The 19,605-nt window shown below is 39.8% G+C and overlaps 1 protein-coding gene across 1 annotated transcript in view; it reads right to left on the bottom strand.

Moving 5' to 3' along the window:
• Positions 1-19,319, bottom strand: part of PSIP1 (PC4 and SRSF1 interacting protein 1) — a 29,464-nt gene extending 10,145 nt beyond the window's left edge. Inside the window, exons 1-8 of the mRNA XM_063129240.1 lie at positions 19,152-19,319; positions 14,922-14,998; positions 11,758-11,896; positions 9,563-9,682; positions 4,547-4,648; positions 3,049-3,111; positions 2,050-2,146; positions 151-226 (exon numbers count right to left, since the gene is read on the bottom strand). Coding sequence (XP_062985310.1) covers positions 151-226; positions 2,050-2,146; positions 3,049-3,111; positions 4,547-4,648; positions 9,563-9,682; positions 11,758-11,896; positions 14,922-14,998; positions 19,152-19,223 — 746 coding nt within the window. The 5' untranslated portion in view covers positions 19,224-19,319. The remainder of the gene's footprint in view (positions 1-150; positions 227-2,049; positions 2,147-3,048; positions 3,112-4,546; positions 4,649-9,562; positions 9,683-11,757; positions 11,897-14,921; positions 14,999-19,151) is intronic.
• Positions 19,320-19,605: the final 286 nt, after the last annotated feature.

Raw genomic sequence — 19,605 nt, 5'->3', positions numbered from 1 at the left:
TATAGGGCAGATCAAAGGGTAACAATATGCACCTGAAGGCAGGTCAGGTTACTCAGATACATACTTACAGTTTCTATGTAATTTCTACACTTTCACCTATTGCATTCTTAACTCTTTGTGATAAACACCAATGCTTTAAAACCAACTTACATGTCGCCCTCCGGAGGACAAGGTGGTTTTACCAATTTGGGTCTCCCTCTGGGTTTTGGAACCTTTACTTCAGAAGCTAATTTCATAAAGAAACATTAGATTTGATTAAATATAATACCACTATTTCAGTTTAAATTTAGTTGTCCATCAAGAGATGAAAGCTAACAGCCAGACACTAACAATGTTAACTGCATTAATGTAGTAGCTTTTCTTGGTCAGAATCATCCCTACTACAAAACCAGTAATTTAGCTAAACTAGCTCCTGGAGCCCATGATGTGGTAAGCAAAGCAAACTAGTAACATATTATCAAAGACCTGAAGAATGGCTTTTCTGTTTTTCCATCCAAGAACAACCAGATCCAGTCCTTAATGAACATGCTAATTTTATTCTATACATTTATGCGGAGAACAAGTATTCACACAAAACAATGTAGCTTTGTTAACATTTTTATTGTATAATTTTGCAACTCAGAATGTATAAAATTGCAGCTTTATAACGTAGTTCCCAATTAAGAAAGCATATTTTACTAGAAATCTGCATGTGTGTGTGCACGCGCACAGATGCCACACTATCTACATGTCCACTGAAAGTATTCCCTAAGTTCCCCCTTTTAACAGGTATCCTGCACTCCCAGTATGAAACTTGGGTCAATGTAGGTGCAACAATGTAGGAGCAGGAAACAAAAATGGAAGTCTCTTGGTGTACATGCTATTGCATTTTCCTCTTGCTTTTATTTCTGAAACACTGATATATTCATCTTCTCCCTGGTCTTTGGCAGCATATAATGAGTTTTAATTACGTCTCGGATGGTCTTTGGCTAAATGTTTAAAAATTCATTTTTAGATATATGTTGTTCGTGTGTGTTATCTGTCCATATGTTTTTATGCAAATGCTTTTTTTGTACTTTGTGTAATGTATTTTAATGGTTTTTAATTTCTGTGAACTGTCCAGAGAGCTTTGGCTGTGGGATGGTATAGAAATATAAGTGAAATGAAAATATTTACTTTTGAACTCCAATCTGTTTAAGAGCTTCTATCACAATGCTTGGGAAGATCATTTAAACATGCTGTATCATGTAAAGCTATAGTATTTAGACATGTATGCCCAGGTCACAAAGAAAAGACATGCATGAACAGAAGAGAATGGTATGTTTAGCCAAAAGTTTGCTCACTCAATGTTTTGGGCACTGCAAAAACTGCAGTGAGAAGCACACAAATGTCTGAGCACAAATGTCTTCTCTTTGCATCTCTCTCTTAGGCTGAACTCTTAAACACATTACATTGGTAACCAATTTTGCCAGTATTAACGAACTTTCCAAGTAACCTATGTGCAACTGAGGTTTAACATTTTAGCAGACAGGACTCATATTTTTATGTTTAGCAATTGCTTGTTCTCACTAAAATAGGGTATTATTAAGAAATGTAGCTTAGCATTAGAAATGCATCTGGTATCAGGGCGATACTGTTACACAATGGAAGCATACCAATGAATACTGAGGATACACTGCCTAGTGATGAAAGCACATGGGAATGTGTTCAGTTATTTTGTCCTTCCATTTGTTGCATATGAAAATAAGCTCTTCCCTTTTTAGTGTACTTAAAATCCTTACATTTCCTTTAACAGGCCACAAAGATTAAGTCAATTGTGCAATTTTACACTGCATTTGAAAGCATAGTTCAAGAGGAAGGATTGATTTACATATAGGCAGCACTAAAGTACTAAAAAATAAATAAAACTGGTACTTGCATAGGCAAGAAGTCCAAATTAATCTAACCTAATAGGGACTTCTCTAACAACTTGTTTTTTGGTATTTTGCGGTCTATAAATTATTTTTCTATGTAATATTTAATTGAGAAAAATTAGGACCAACAGGCAAGGGTCAACACTCTACAACTTACCAGCTGGCCTTCCTCTTTTAGGGCTTGCTTTTGGAGCTGTAATTGCAGCCGTTGCCACCATTGCTGCTGTCTCTTCAACTTCTGCTTGTTTTTCAGCCTGTATTAAAGAAATTCCTTCATATAAATTTTACTAAATTACACTGTTGTTCCAAATGTTTGGACAGCCTAAGAATACCCATGCTGGCTGTTTGCTGTAATAAACTTGATTGATTGATTGAGTTTATATACCTTTGGTTCGAATCTTGGAGAATATTAACAAGATGTAGTCCAAGATGCGGATGGCAAAGCATAATAAAGTTTATTCTGAACTGTCATATCTAGATACCTCAGTGACATTCACAAATGTCTTGCTCTCACTAATCACTGGGATGTTTTTCAAAAAAGCCAATGTAGCATGGAGAGAGAGGGGTGGGTGGGGAGAATGAAATAAAATGGGACACCTTGGCCAGTCACTAGTGTGGAACCTAAGATCCTGTGAGTGGAGTTCTGATCATGGAAAGGCTAGTCTTGGTGCCTGCTAATGTAAGGAGAGATGATATGCACTGATTCCCCCTCCAAACAAAATCTGTTCCAGAGGGTTGGGGGAAGTGTGTTGGATGTGGCAAGGAGGGCTGAGGATGGAGTAAAATCAGTAAAATTTTCCTCCCTCCCTTCATGAGAAGTCTCCACTGGATCAAAGACCCTTCTATTCATTAAAGGACTCCCCCCCATGAATGGATATGCTTAGATCCAACCTACTATCTTCAGGTCAGTCTACCTGTTATGAAGGATTGACAGATACAAATATAATTACTAAATAATTCTGGAAAAAGACAATTTTGTTGTTTTTAAAGACAGGCTTCACAAAGATTAGCAACATATTCTGGAGTGCTGCGATTTTTGCATTGTTAAGGATATAGTTAGTGTAGACCTGCAATGATAAGCCATATTTTTTAAATTTAATTGATAATCCAGTGCAAATTTACAAAGTTTTTAAATGCTAGAAATATTCAGTATTACCTTTCTTTTTCTCCCCCTTCTAGCAATCTTAGGAACAGCTATATCATTTGATTTATCCACATCCTGCAGGCAGAAAAATTATCAGAATCCTTGAAAATCGTCAAAGTAAATTGAAAGTCATAATGCCCCCCCCAAATAATGCTAAACAATAGTTTAATTATTGGCATCAATACTGACCAAATTCATAACCCTACTACCTCACAGAAAAAAGCAACATGCATGCCCATTATTAGCCACCTGTACCACGATTCTAAACTTCGTACACTAGGGGCAAGATTCACAGAACCACGGAGCTATTTCCATGAGCCCAGGGAGGCTTTAGACTCCCCACCACAACCACCACTTTGTCATGAACCACCATGCTGCATGGCAAACTACTTTCAAACTTAGAGGAGTTACAGAAGCACCTAACAATATACTGTCCTCTCATCTTTAAGCCCCCCTTTCTTAAGTTACACTGGTGGTAGGGAATTTAAGCTCCCCTTTCTTAAGTTACACTGATGGTAGGGAACTTGCAGCTCTCAGATGGAAGAGCCCGTGCTGTAGATCCAGCATTGCCTCAGTTTCTAGAAATAACAAAGCTAGCATGAATAGAAGCTAAGCATGGAATCATTGGGATTAGGAGCAGAATATGTTTTTTGAATGCAGAAAGTCTTAGGTGCAATTCCTTGCATCTCTACTTGAAGTATAAGTTGGCAGGTGATGAGAACACCTTTGCCTGAGACCCCAGAAAACTACTACCATTCAAGAGTAGTAAACCCTTCTGTGCTGACAGTCTTGGGGAGAGAGAAAAAAGGAGATCAATAATAAGTATTTATGAAGCCCTACATGTTGCACAATACATGCTAATGCACTTTTGACCTAACAGAGAATAGGTTCAAGAATAATACTGAATTAAAACTAGCAAAACTGCTTTTATTTATTTATTACAACTTTTTTGAGTTGACAAAACATTCCTTGGAGTGATTTCAGTTGTGCATCTCTGCCCTAAATTGTCTAAATAGCCCCACTGGAGACAAAGGACATTATCTAATCGTGTTGTTCCACAAACTCAAATAGTGCTTGCGGAGCTCCGCCAAATCTTTCCATTGTGCAAATGATTGCATATTATGCTTGCGCAAATGATTGTACATAAACTTGCACAAGAGGTTGTACATGGGTAATGCACACATATTGTGCATGTGTAATGCAGAACTGTTTGTGCAACTATGATTGTGCAAACATAACCTCATCAAGCACACAGTTCAGAACCAGTTCTCGCTAATGCAATATCATTTCAGCTAGCGGAATGACACAGCTAGATACTGCCCAAAGTTTTTTTCTATTCAAGTCAAATTCATATATAATACCAAAGAGAGATCACATTCAGGAGAGGGGTATAATTCATGTGAAAAAGATGAGCAGGGTTTGTGTGTGCGTGATTCCCATTTTACAACATTGTGTGAATCAGAGTCAAATCAAAAAGAAAAATAATTCAATTTTTTTAAAACCCACGTACTTCACAACTAGGTTTTTCTGAAGAATCATTGTCTTTTGAAGTTTCAATCTCTTTTTCTTCTACTTCTGCTTCAGTGGTTATATTATCCTGTTTTACGGGTCCCTGGGAATGAGATACAAGTATCATTTGTTTTGAGTTATATCCACATAAGGTCTATGCAGGTGGCTAATGATGACAGTCCTATCTATCTGCTGCTGCTGAATTATATGGTCAACTGTTTACATTTAAAAAAAACTTACATATACATAGATTAACTCATCAGGCCAGAAATGGGATTGGTAAACAGGGGCAATGCTATGTACTTAAAACTTCCAGGTAACAGGCCCATGACACAAATTTCACACTTGCTATGCAAAATTACTAGAATATATTTATAATTAGCCAATGTCAGCACAATACCAGTGAAATAAAGAATACCTTTGGGCATATGCAAAATGCTTTTTTCTCACCATTGATATTACCACCTCTCACTCCCCATACACTTAATAATGATGGAATATATCCCACACAGACTAAAGCCTCAGCACTCCCTTTTTAGAGATTAAGCTCTCACCAAACCTGTTACAAGAAAATTGCACAACAATCCCTCCTCATTTTTCTGTCCTCCAGCAACTCTTCATAAAAAGAGATGTTTTGTTTTTACTTCTTGTACAAGTTCTTCTTGTCTCATTCTCCCCATAACTTAATTTGTGACAAGATTTCACCAAGATTCAGCCAAGGAGTTTGTTTTCAATACTAGAGCTAACTTATGGACAAAGTAACTCTGAACATGTACGAAGGCTCTTTCCTTCACTACTAAATCTAGAGTCCATCCAAACAACAACAACCCTACCACCACCACTAATGACAACATATGCACAGGATTGGGCTGAAAGCGTGGAGTGGAATGGGGTGGGCCATTTATTGAGTCTGTAGAATCACACTTACACAGGACTTACATCTAAGTCAGGCTACAAACCTTCTGACAAGTAACTTAGGCTTGAATCCTATATACACTTTCCTAGAAATAAGCCACATTGAACATAACGGACTTACCTCTGAGTAGGCATAATTAGGATTGTATAAGTGAGCAGGATTTATCTCCCCCCTCCAAATTAACACCTGTTTTTCTTAAATGCTTGTAATTCTATTGCTCGATAATGACAATCGAGAAACAAAATAGCCCTATATTCCTTCCCCCAAAACCATGTGAACCCACTTTTCTGGTTGGACTAAAGAAGAAAAAGAAACACTAGGCTAAGGGAAGAGGAAAATAAATGATTGAAAATGGAGTGAGGGAGAAATCATTCTTTTCAGAGAGGTAGCACTTCAGAAGATTTGGGAGTGGGTGGAGGGTTGCACATACTTTAGTCAAATTTATGAATTGTGATGGGTAAAGTCTTTTTCTTGCTTTAAACTGTAAAATTTATTTTAAAACAATGAGCAGTATCCAACACTGTCGTTCCACAAACTAAAATAGCACTAGTGGAGCTATACCGAATCTTTCAGTTGTCCTGAAAAAAATTGCACAACCTCTTACATTTGTTGCGAATCTCCCCTTGAGCCTAGTTTGGAATTTAGTTCCTGCTAGCACAACATCGTTTGCGTTAGTGGAATGACACTACTGGATACTGCCCTCTACCTCCTGGTAGTGCCATGAGGCACTTTGCACATAGCTTCCCCAGCATTTCCTGGAGCATGATTTCACATGATCTGAACTGTCCTTTAGGCTTAATCTGCTGTCTGCAGCTATGTAAGGCACCTTAAAGGTAAAGGAGGAAAAAGAAATTTGTGGAGGCTAATTAAATCCTTTGCTGTGCTGAAGCCACTGAGCTTCTGCAGAAGCTAGAAGTTTCTGATTGGGGCAATAAAATCAGATGCTGTATGCAATACCAGTATTTCACAAGAAGTTCTTCTTGTCCTTCCCCCTCTGTCTTCAAACTCTCCTTGCAAGCAAGCTCCCAACAGTGGGCACTTAAGAGTGGAAAAGTAGGCAGAGAAAGAGAGGGAGAAAATAATGGCTCAATTCAGACAACACGTTTCTCAATGGTGGTTTCAGAACTCCACAGTGGAGATTTTGCACCACCGTTGAGAAATATGTTGTCTGGCGGGAAAACTCCACACAATGGTGGGTTTTTTTGGAAAATACTCCATGCAGAATATCCATGCTGTGAAGAGGAGAGTTCCTACTCAAACATTGTGTTGCATGTTGTGGGGGCTCCATGGAGTTTTCCATTGAGTTGAGTTGACTTTTACCACCGGCTACAGAGTTCCCTGGCAAGAGCAGCGAAAGGAGGGAGTGCTGCTCTAGGAGAGCCGCCGGGATTGGTTTTTTTGAAGCAATGGCTGATGAGATAGGGAGGATGAGATAGGGAGGACCTATCGGGAGGACCAGGGGAGGAGAGAGGGCGGAGTAACTGTCAATCAAATGTTGCAATGGATTTTACTCAACTCCACGGTAGTCTACAGTCACACAATGGTGGAGTTAGAACATGTTGTGTGGGAAGTACCCCTTAAAAACTCAAATGTTGAGTAGAGTATTCACACTGTGTTGACTAACGTGTTGTCTGAACTGAGCCAATGAGACTGTGGAAGAAAAGATGGCTGTGTGCCCTATCCTTTAAAGACTGGTGCCTCCTTGCTAGGCCCCTTATTGGTCTGATAAGGGAATGAATCCTAACATCTCCTAAAATATCTGTGAGAATAAAAATGTTCACCTGGCGCCGGAATGAGCACAACAGAGGCGCCAGGTGAACCTCTCTAGGAATGCCCATGCCAGTAAGGATCTGACCAAGAGATCCCATGAGAGATTGAGAGTATACATACATTGTATCATTATGTATTTAATCAATGTTTAAGTTAACATTGGTAGCCCGTGTGATGGACCTGTCATTCTATGCCTTACAAGGCAGATTGGCCAAAGTCTTTGTTTCAATTTGGCAGGCATAAGCAGTTTGCTCCTAAAAGCTGCCTTAATGCCTAGAAGGATTCTCTGCTCTGAGCACAACCCTACCCAAGAGAAAACCATCAATGTTCTCTTAACTCATGGAACTGATTAGGCACTCCCTACATTTGGTTATCTATTAATCTGAGACTCAAAAATTGCTCCATAAGAACTGTTCTCATTGGAATAAATCAGCACAGGATGAACATTTATTCAACATTTATTCATAAAACTATACAAAGTTTTATGCTCTGTATGCAATTGAACTAATATATCAAGTTTCCCTTGTGTCAAACTTTATTTAAGTTTGCCCTGGCTCCTGGAAATGGGGAATTTCTTTCTGTATCACAAGAGTGAACACTCTGCTGCTCCCTTGGTCAGGACACCAGTTTTGCCTGAAGTGTTGATAATAAAATGATTCGAATATGAAATCACAAATAGCATGCTATGCCATCTACCTAGGAACCTGATTCCTTCTTAATTTCTGCCTTATTGCTGTGGGATTTCTCTGACACCAATAGCAAAGCAAATAGGTCTTAAGGTCTAGAACTTCATATAATTATACACATTACTTTTTGTTATTATACTTTGAAAACGTCACAGCTCCCTTTTTTTCCTTATATCTCAGGAAGCAGTAAATCTATTCAACAACCTTCCAAATTTACTAACTGCATATTTATTTATAAGTCACATTTTGGTTTGAAAAATGCCCCCAAGATGACATACAAATTAAAACATATAAAAGAATATAGAAAAAGTGAAAAATAGGAGAAAATCATCTTTAAAACCAGAAAGTGAAATTACTTTGAAAACAATTCAAATGTCAGGAAAATTTCTTTAACTCTTAAAGCTATTACTAGGGAGCAACAACAACAAAAAAGACAAAAATGAATGCATAACCAAATACAAAATTGTATACTTATTTGTCTACACTCTACACTATCAATGGTTTTTCACCATTAGTAATCAGGCAATTTGCCTGTGGCAATAATTTCCCTAACAAAAATTCCCATTAATAGTCCTTCCTCCAGTTCCAGGTTTCTTCCCTCCAAGAAACATGTTTTTAGAAAATGAAATATTTCAGTTGCTTTTGGCATGCAAGGATGATGCAGTGAACCCACATAAGAAAACCTCAACAGAAAATAAATCAACAGGAAAAAGAACAGAGACAGCTGGAAAAAGCTCCAGATCAGGTTGAGCAGTTGTGATCTCCAAAAGCCTAAAAATAATTCAAAGAAAGCAACTGGGCCATTTTTTAGCTGTCACCATCAGACTAGGAATGATCAGACTACCCACATGAGCTTAAATTTGGTGAAGATAGTCTGGTTTCTTAAATTACAGTTTTCCATGATGCCCAAACTAGGAAGTTGTGGTATAGAATTCCCTCCAAACCAAGTTATAAAACCACCATCAGCTCAGCCACAACCCAAAGCAAGCTGTTCCTAGCTTCTGCTGTTGTGTTGCAATTTTAATCAACCATTACACAGGTCAGCTTTTTTTGAGGCACAGGAATTATACAAGTAGAAGGGACAAATTATATGCAATAGTGACAGACATCTGCATCAGAAATAGGGCAATGATTATTTCCACTATAGTGTTTGCATGTGTAATTAAAAAAATATAGTATGGCAGGCAGGTGCTTAATCCTTCCCCTACCTACTTTTTGCTTTCCCACTCCCTTAAATTGCTATTTTATAACCATTTTTATTCTGAAGCTCCAAGATCAGAATACTCCCTAACAAGAGAGAAATGGATAAGGAGAAGCAGTTTCCGGAAAAGGTTTAGCACCTTTCTCCTGAAGGTGCTGCACTTTATCATGGGGGTGAAGAAAGCCATTGTGCCTGTGATTTGCATAATTACCGTGATACAGCACAAGTTGCCCTGTTGTCTGAATCTGACGCAATGCGTGTAACTTTTTACCCATGACACAACCCATGGCTTGTAGTAGGGCACTCCTCCTGCTCTGCATAGGATGCCCATCAGCCTCCGAGTTTGGAGACAGGCAGATATGTTGATAGGACTGCATCCTTAATTTTAATACAAACTTGAACTAGAAAGCAGCTCTTTTGAATTGCTGATTTATAATCACTTACCTTAAGACCAGTAGACTTCCTCCGTTTGGGGGGCATTTTTTGTTCATTTCCTTCTTCAGTATCTAGGATACTTTCTTCAGCGGTTTCTTTAATAACTGTAGTGTTAATAGTTGGCTGGGACTGTGGACAAATACATTGCCATCACGTCAGTAAATCAGCAGCAAAAACAGATATGAGAGCAGCAATTTTCAAAGCAAGTGATTTTTTAAATAACATTTGAAATCTAAACATTGTTACCCCATCCTTCACATTATTAGATTTCAAGGCAGCATACAGCATAACCGACAAATACAAAACAGACAACTGATTAAAAGTGCATCCTAAGAATGTTTATTCAGAATGTTCAGTTGAGCTCAATGGAGTCTACTCTCTAGTAAACATGCATAGCATTGCTTCCTAAAACTAAATATGATTACTAATTTAAAAGAGATTTTCTCACAATCACATGCAGTTACAAAGATTGTGCTTAACTAGCAAATACCCAATGAAAATATTTTGGTAAAAAAATAAGTGTACTGCCAGGCAACCAGAAGACTATATGGCTTGGGTCCAGGTTATTTGAAAGACCGTATTCTCCCTTATGAGCCTGCCCGTGCTTTAAGATCTTCTGGAGAAGCTCTTCTTTCAGTCCCTCCATCTTCACAGGCGCGCTTGGTGGGAACATGGGAGAGGGCCTTCTTGGTGGCTGCTCCAGTGCTCTGGAACTCTGTTCCCGGGGAAGCTAGGCTGGCTCCCTCCTTGATGGGCTTTCGGAAGCAGGCTAAAACTTTTTTGTTCCAGCAGGCCTTTGGGGAATAATCTGGCCCTCCATCTATGTTAATGTCTAATAATTTTGTTGTGTATTTTTAACGTTTATGGTTTTGTTCCCCCCCCCCCTGTATGTTTTAAACTTTGTAAGGCCGCCTTGAGGCCCAGCATTGGGCAAAAGGCAGGATACAACAACAACAACAACAACAACAACAATAATAATACATTTGATCTTCTATAAGTACAGCACTAGTTTGGCTCCTCAGTCTAAGCATGGGATGAGATGCTAGAGATTGTCTGGGAACTCTGTCTAGGCTTGTTGAACCACTAGCCTGCTGACCAGCCGCCAACCTAAAACAAAGATTGCCTTTCTAAAGGCTAAATCTATACAACCATGCTCTGTGAAATGTGGAAATAAGACAGACATACAGAAGTTTGCGGTGGTAGCTTCTCTAGGGCAGAAGTTGGTAGCAAACATGCCTTAAAATAAGTAAGCATAACCTATTTTCAGATTGGCAGAACAACATTAACCACTTTTTTCATCGCTACCTAGGAAATTAGTGATGAGATGTAATCTTAATATGGAAATACAACGATGATTTATACATTATCCTCTTAAAGATGGGCAGGATCCATGGGTGGCAACCAGCTTCACCAATCCCTGTCTACGTCCAGCCCATCATTTCCGGGGCAGCAATGTAGCACTTCCAACAATGTAGCGTTGGATCCTGCCTGATGTATGAAATCAAGCTTTTCCCCCACATGACCCATAGCCTATATTGGTCTTCTGAAAGAAGGCAACAAACTTCTTTCCATTAGCTGGAGAACACTTGTGGAACTCACTCTTTGCCTTATATGGACTTCTGGCAAGGAGAGGTCCTCATTTGCTGCCACTCACTCACCATACAACAATTGTTCTCCCCACTAGCAAGGGCACCCTTCCCTGAAGAATCTTTTCTCTCATCCCAAAGCCTTGAAAAACTGTAAAGAGAGGCAGTATATCCACTTGCTCAAGGAAGAACTCATACTACCAGAAGGATTGTAGGAGAGAATAGATGTGGGGCAACAACATGAAAGGTAGGTCATAGCAAAAGGTATGCAAGTGCTAGAAGTCCTTTCTAGCCACCACTTGTAGTGTGTGGGTGGTGGAAAGGAGCCTGTTTTTTTTTTTTTCTGGAAGACAACCCACAGACATTTGTAGACATTACATTACAACTGGCTCTTGATCACTCACTGGTTTGCTCCCTCAGTTCTCCCCAGTAAAGGGGAACGTAACCCATCGAAATATAGCAGGAACTTTTTGAGAGCTACAGTTTCTATGATCTAACAAGCTTCTTAACCATATCCATATAGTAGGCTAGAGACTCAGAACAACCACTGATAGGCTAGAACGTCAGTAGAAATATCTGACTAAATTATTAGTGTTTCTACGTAAGATGAGAACTTACCTGCTGACTAGAAAATTTAACTTTGGGATTGTTTTCAATCTCCCACAGTCCTTCATTAAAGCCTTTTCTTTTATTTGGTTTGCCATATTTGTCTTTATTTTCCGCATAGGGAAATATATCTTTTGGCCCCAAAAAGGCTCTATAAAGAAAGTGAAACACATAATTATTCCATGTACACTCTGCAATTTACATGTTATGGTAATGCCTTTATTAGTAACACCTTTACTAGCAAAACTACTGATTTGAAGGGAGAGTCCTTTATTATTTATAACTATTCTTTTACAATGGATTGGATCCAACATTGGCACCATGGAATTTCCCCATCCTCTCCTTTCCCCACTGCAGCTCCTTGCATGCACCCCAAATTTGTTTGAGAGTCCCCTCCTTCCTTCCAGAGCAGATTTGGGGCATGCGTGGGGGTCTTCAGGGGAGAGGAGAAATCCATTCTACTAGATGTTTCCATTCTGCCAGTGGGATGACCAACACTGGATCCAATCCAATATTTTTAAATGCTAGGATTTCGAAAAGCTTTGGAAAAAATCTTCAGCAAGTACTCTTTATGAAACATAGCAGTTATGGGAAAATACCAGATGTCTTTTCATAGACTGGAGAATTTTTCCAAACTAGGCAACAGAATAACAGCTGAGATCCAGCATATTTCGAAAGTGATGTACACTGGACCAAAATAAAATTCCTAACATATGCATACAGGAGTTCTAACTGGATATAACAGCACCAGCAATTTAATTTTGGGATTGCAATAAAAAGTTCACAGGACAAAATGTAGTCATAAAACATTAAACCACTTTTCTATTAAAAACCTCAACCCAAACTTTAAGTAGTATTTTGTAGTTTCAGCAAGGCTGTTGTAGTGAAAAAAGCCAATTCAATGTTGGAGTTATTTAGGAAAAGGATTGAAAATCTACAGTAATATCATAGCACCACTATATAGATACGAACTCTGCAGCCACATTGGAATACTGTGTATAGATCTAGTCATTCCATTTCAAAAAATACATTGTAAATTTAGACAAGGCACAAAGTAACTAAACGAGGGAAGGAGAGAAGAATTTTATGGCTATGTTCCTGGATCAAAAACCTTGATTTTCTGCTTTGGCACTGATCCTCCATTTCTATTCTTGCTACAGTAGAACTATGCCAGACTTATGAGAAGCCTGAACCTGCAAGAATTAAAGAGTCTTCTCCTATACAACACACAAGCCCCTTCCTCTCCCAGGAGCTGTGTTGTGGAGGACGAAGGAAGGGGAAGTTATCTCCAATCACAGATCAGAGATAACAAAGTTTCCCCCATCCCCATTGTTGCTTTGTTGTGCACCTACATGCAGCCAAGCTGGAGCTGAGCGTACTAGAGAACCGAAGGCGATACAGCTAACTCAGCTTTGTTGTATGCAGGTCTTCCCTGTTAGGGAAAGCCCACGTGCTGTAAAGCTTGGTCTCTGTCCTAAGGTAGCAGGGGAGTAAATTATGATAGGAGGGCATGGTCGTGCCCACTGCTGGCAGAGGGCTGGCCACAGTCACAAACATCAGGGGTGCGTAGGTATGCCCATTTGACATCATAGGGCCTGCAGAGGTTAGGGTGTGGGGTCATCTTTTTGGCTCTGCATCCATGGAGTAGATGGAAGTTTGGTCTAACCAAGCTCAATCACTATTATATTGTTCTACAGAAATAAACTTCCAGAGCAATGGTAGAGAATGTGTGGCCCTTAAGATGTTTGGTGGACTGCAGCTTAGCCCTAGTCAGTATAGCCAATGGGAAAGGATGATGGCAGTTGCAGTCCAAAAATATCTAGAGGGCCATATGCTCCCCATTCCTATTCTAAAGAAATCTAAATGATAGGAATAAGAGATGAAGAAAAGTCAGAAAGACCATAAGATATTGGAGGTAGCATATAGCCAGTGTGAATATTATCCACTGATAGGCTTATGGTCATCAATTTGTCCAATCCCCTTCGAACACCATCCAGATTGGTGGACATCTGCACATCTTGTGGTAGCAAATTCCACAGAAGTTCCTTTTAACTGTCCTAAGACTCCCACCAATCAGCTTCATGGGATTATCCTGGGCTCTAGTATTAGGAGAGGGAGAAAAATGCCTTCCTATCCATTTTCACCACAACATGCATAATTTTGTACACCTCTATGTCTCCCCTTATTCATTTGTTTTAAAGCTAAACAGTCCCAATCTCTCATTGGGGAGTTGCTACACCTCCTTGATCATTTTCATTGCCCTTTTCTTTATCAACTCTACAATATCCTTTTTAGGTACAGAGACCAAAGGAGACCTAGGAGCCTACAGCCAATTCAATGGTTGCTAACTTCCAGCACACGCACCACTCCCACCGAGCAACCCAATTGACAGATTATCTTCCCCCTACCATGTCCCTCATGTATTCTCTTCCCCATCTCTTTCACTTCCCCTTTCTTTCCAGTCTCCCCTCAGCCCTATACTTTATTTTTGCTGCTTCCCACCCATCCCAATTCCTACTCTGCTGTTCCTTCACAAAAACCCAGAGTTGGCCTGGTCAGCTGCTCAAGGAAGCCAAGACCAGATCTTGATGAGAGGCAACCTGCTTGCTAAACCCACACCTTCCTATTCAGCCACCAGTCAGCCCTTTACTCTTGCACTCCTACCTTTTAAGCCTCAATGGTGGCTACAACTAATCTGCACAGTAGCCAATCAGGAGAAATAATGGCTGCTTCTGATTCCTATTGGCTTCAGCTCCGTTTCAGTGCCTGGCCTTAGAGTTCAGGGCATGCTTGTAAGGGCCAGGACTGCAGACCTCATTCCTCCTCTCATTGTCAATTGTACCCTAACTTGAGTTGGGTAGCAGCCTTGCTCAGTTGCTGACCTTCCTGACATATACGTTGTTTGTGGCAAAGCGTCACTACCACAAGTACAATATAATATAGGATAACCAACTGGGATCTGCAACTAGAAAACAAGGACCCTTGAGACTAAAGAATGGGAATAAAGCAGCTCCACTGAGTTTAGTAACCCAATGTTAAAATGTGATTTTGTTAACACGTTTGTATGTGTGTTCTGAAATAAAGATTAAAATCAGCAAAAGTTGTCCATACAATCTAGAGTTCTACAGCCAAAAATCTCTATCAAACCAGTATAGCTTTGTGCAAATAGGACTTACGTTTCATGAGTGCCAAAAAAGAATATAGGCATTTTATTTGTAGGTGGCTTGACTGCTCCATCGGGAACTTCGTCAACCTAGAGGGAGGAAAAACTATTCTAAATCAAACACTTCATAGGAAATTATTTAAAGATGGGTTAATGCTAAAGAACTGTGAAAAGGTTATAGTTATTGAACTCATTATTTCATTGTACTCAGCATAAATTGAATCTTCCCAAAGATAGAAATATAAGGAGATCTAGATAAAAGTTCAATCTAGACAGATCTGGATTTCTTAATGAAAGCTAGATGCACTTATCCTAAACATATATTGCATGAATTCATTAAGCACAATTAAAGAAAACATCCAGAACTTTATTGTACCAAAAACAAACAAACAAAATCCTAAATCAATGGCACAAATGTTCAGAGATCTTAATTATCGTAATTAAATGTCCAGAAAGTACACAGAAAACAAATACACTATTTTAAATCCACATCACATCTCAGACTTGCCCCTACTGAAACTATCACAATTAAAGAAGTTGCAGATGACATAATTCTCCAGAATCCAGTATCCAAGACATGGATCCTTAAGATATTTCTAAGTATACCCTAGAACTTCATCCTCTAATCCTCCTTCTGAACAATGCTCATACTGGTTTTCTCTCTATTTTGGAAATCATGTGTCTAAGTATGTCCTTCTCCTGCAATCACACAAAAATATAAAGTTACAGTGCATGCAAGATCCATAATGAGTCTTTCACTATAATCTGTGTTTTTGCATAAAGATTCTCGAAATCCACCTCACATCTGTCTATCACAACTACCAGCAATTGTCATAAATGATTAATATTTTTTGGGAGGGGGAAAACTGAAATATATTCCCTGCTAGTAACAGTATGGATAGAACCACACTAATTAAAAAGAAAGCTATTGGCATACACACACACACACAGTAACCTACTAAGATATTTGACAGAACTTTTACAATTCTTTGCTTCTAGTAAGATTTGTCAAAAAAAGGTAATTCATATATTAGCAAAAACACATGCCCCAATATAGTTAAAGCAAGAATATAAGAAGTCTATGTCTTTTTTTCTATGCATTTATTGCTTGTACAACAGTAGTAAAATTACTGTTTGAACATGTCCTTCTACAAATACACTTTCAGAGTTAGTGCAGTATAGTTTGGCAAGAGGTGGAAAATCAAAATCAACATAACCCACTCACTTCCTGTAATATATAATAACATAAAGAACTAAAAAATTAACCTCCATGTAAAGGTGTCTAAAATCTGTCCATAGGGGCAGTTACCTCATTCTCCATAGGTCAACCCTTTATAGGGAGCAACAAACAAACACACACACACACACACAGAGGGAACAATCCTAAGGCCCCAGACAGAGTCTGGGGCGGGGGTGGGGTGGGCACAAGATGATTCAGATCCAGGAATCCACGCTCCCTGCCCCTCCACCTTGCAGCTGGTGTCAGCTACCTCGGAGAGGGGGTAAAGGAAGCATTCCAGTAGGGAGAGAGAGGACTGGGGAAGCTGGGATATAACGTATCCCCAGGCCTCCCTTCCTTTTGCTCTGCTGTCCCTAACTATAAGGGTAAAAATGCCCATTTGGTGAAAATGCAGAGCAAGAGAAGGACGGAGGCAAAGATAGCCTCTGCTGCTGCTCCTGCTCTGCATAGGATGCCTGTATGCCTTCCAAGTTTGGAAGGTTCACAGGCATTGCCACAGGATTGCACCCTAAACCACTGGTGGTTACAGTGGTCAGACTGTTCTATTCTTAGCTGGGATTAGGAACAAAAAACCACATATATACATTAAATGCAAATACATTTGGTGCTTTGATCATCAAAGGCAATGGATTCACAATACTTTTCTCTTATGTTGCAATCCTATACAAAATTATCTGGGAATAAATCCCACTGACTATAGAAAGACTTGCTACCAAATAAACATTCATAGGATTATAGTATTAACTTAAGAGCTATAAGAGCTGTGCTGGGCTATCCAGTCCAATATTCTGTTCACAGAACCGCCAACTAGAAATCTATGGGAAGTTCACATTAGTATAATTGGCATCTCTTAACGATATTAATGAGAAAATCATTGCTTGCTGATATTGTTTTTTATTGACTACTGGAAGAAGATACCAGCTTGCCTTTTCTGAGTACTAACACTGTCCTTCAGGAGGGATGATCCAGTTATTTTTTGCCTAATGTAGGCACCAGGCAGATGCAGATTTTAAAAAAAATCTGCGTGGTATTAATTAAGGGATCACTTTGTTTCAGGTATCCAGTACCATGTTTCCAGTTAAAAAAAGAAATAAAGAAAATGAGTTGATACAAAGTTTCAAGGCAATAGAGGGTTGCAAGGTGGAGTTGCAGGGAGGTTCCAGTATGAAACTGCTGAATGAGAACTTATTAAGAAGTTTGATTCTATCCATTTAGCATGAGAAGAGACAATGGCTTCCCTCTACAGGTGGCAATTAACATAGCAAATCTGAAAGTATAGCCAATTACTGCTGTTGTGAATATTAACTCTACTTATTTTATATACATTTAACTGACACATCACAGACTGTATTTTTTGCATTTCATTGTCATTTCACCCTAGTTTTTATCATTGTCCTTCTCTGTGTATGTGTAAAATAACCACACCTGCCAACTGAAGATAACACTTTATGCATCTGATGCATGAGTCCATGAAACCTTATTCCACAATAAATCTGTTATTCTGCACAGCTACTCCTCTGGAAGATGGATTTAAGAGATCTATATCTAAAATGAAAACAATCCTGAAAGATTCACTACATAGATCAGCAGTGTCTCAAAGCAGCATCAAAATATAACAGATATACAACTTTCAAATACAATAAGAAAATATTGATTGAATACTTCCTTTGGGTGGAGTCTACATATTCCATCCAGGAACATCTATACCCCAGATGTGGAATTTAATAACACAAGTGCAGAATCAGTGATTTTTGTGACTGTGTGAAAGGGAACTGGATTAGAAGGGGCAATTTAGTAAAAATCATGAGAATGATGACCTGTATCATGGACTTTTTTTCTTTCATTAAATAAACTGCTGCTCTATGCCATATTAGATTCATGATTTTATAACAGCCAGGAGGAACAAATGTGATAAGTAGTTAGGCAAATTGGAAACAAGAAACCAAATATCCACACAACACTATAGATTTTGTGTCACTAGAGACACAAGAGTCTAGATCCTTCATTTTTAACATAGTCTGAAAGAGGAAATATAAGATGTAACATTTATATGCCACTTTATCTGCTAAAAAGCCATTGGCAGTACACAACTACCCTATTTTTTTTATTTTTATTTATTAAATTTTTATACCGTCCAATAGCCGAAGCTCTATTAGAGAACAGGCATGTAAAATCCTGAAGACCTGCGCTCTGATCTCAGTCTGTGTGTCTTAAAGAGCTGGAACTGTGACTTTCTAAATCATGCAGATTAGCCACATATAACTAAGAATGATTTTGTGTGGCTTTGAATAAAAACTAATCAGCATCTATGCAGTTACTGTACGCTTTGGTAGCAGTAATCATCATCAGTTTTACCTTGGATTGTATCCAATGTTAGTCTAACTTACATTTATTTCAATGGACCTACTTGAAGTAGAAAGAACGCTGGATACAACCCCTTTCCCCCCCAACAGGCCAGGGTTAGCACTCAACATTTAAAAATAAAGTTATATGCAACATTTTCAACATCCTAAAAAGTATTGGCCACACAGGTCTTTATTAAGTTACCTAAAGCTAGGCAAGCAGGTTTGCTATCAGCAACCCAGTTTACTTGGACAAATTACGTTTTTGAACACCAAATGCAAATATACCCCCAAGAAAGACGGGGGGGGGGGTTGCTTGCATGTTGCAAAGTGACAACATAAAGGGCGAAAAACAGCATGTGGGTATCTGCAATGTGATTTAGAAGTCACTTCCACACCAACACCAACACGCCCCCCTCCACAAGGGCGGCTTAGGCCCGAGGGATGAATGAGAACAAAACCAGAGGCAAAACGCGAACACCTGAGCCAATGTGGGAGACTAGAAAAGGCGAGAAAGGGACGCGCACAAAACGTTGCGTTCCCAGGCGAAGACGCGATGTGGGAATATCGCTGCGCAGCAATGGCCAGGCGACCAGGGCAGGTGAGGGGAAGGGGAAGGGGGAGGCGAGCGGGTGGGTGGGAGGGAGGGGAAGCGCCTTACCCGAGCTGGCCAATGGGGATAGCCTTTCATCTTGGCGAAGATGAGGTCCCCGGGTTTGAAATCGCGGCTCATGTTGCTGCTTCGGCTGCGGAGAACTGGCCGGGACTAAACACGAGCGCCGTTCTCACGACCTGCTGTTTTGAAAAGGGGCGGAGGAGATCAGAGGGGCAGCGTCTGAGGTAACCGCACAAATATATCCACCGTTTCCCCTCATCCGCCTCCCCGCCAGCGGGGAGCCCGCTGCACAAGCCCCCTCTTAGCCGCCCCTCTACCCGGACCGCCAGGCCAACGCAGCTGCCTCCCGCCAACCCTTCATCGCTCCCGTTTTGGCGGGAAGAAACTCTCCCGCCGCCGCCAAGGAAAGGGAAGCCGCCCCTCTCCTCTCCTCTGCTCTCCTCCGCAGCTGGAACTCTCCTACCCGGAGCCCCGCTTACCTGCCCCGCGCACGCGCGCC

The sequence above is a fragment of the Elgaria multicarinata genome, chromosome 6 (assembly GCF_023053635.1).
Source record: "Elgaria multicarinata webbii isolate HBS135686 ecotype San Diego chromosome 6, rElgMul1.1.pri, whole genome shotgun sequence".
NCBI classification, from domain to species: Eukaryota; Metazoa; Chordata; class Lepidosauria; order Squamata; family Anguidae; genus Elgaria; species Elgaria multicarinata.
The sequence above is the reverse complement of the archived record's forward strand: the minus strand, read 5'-3'. Positions and strand labels throughout refer to the sequence as shown.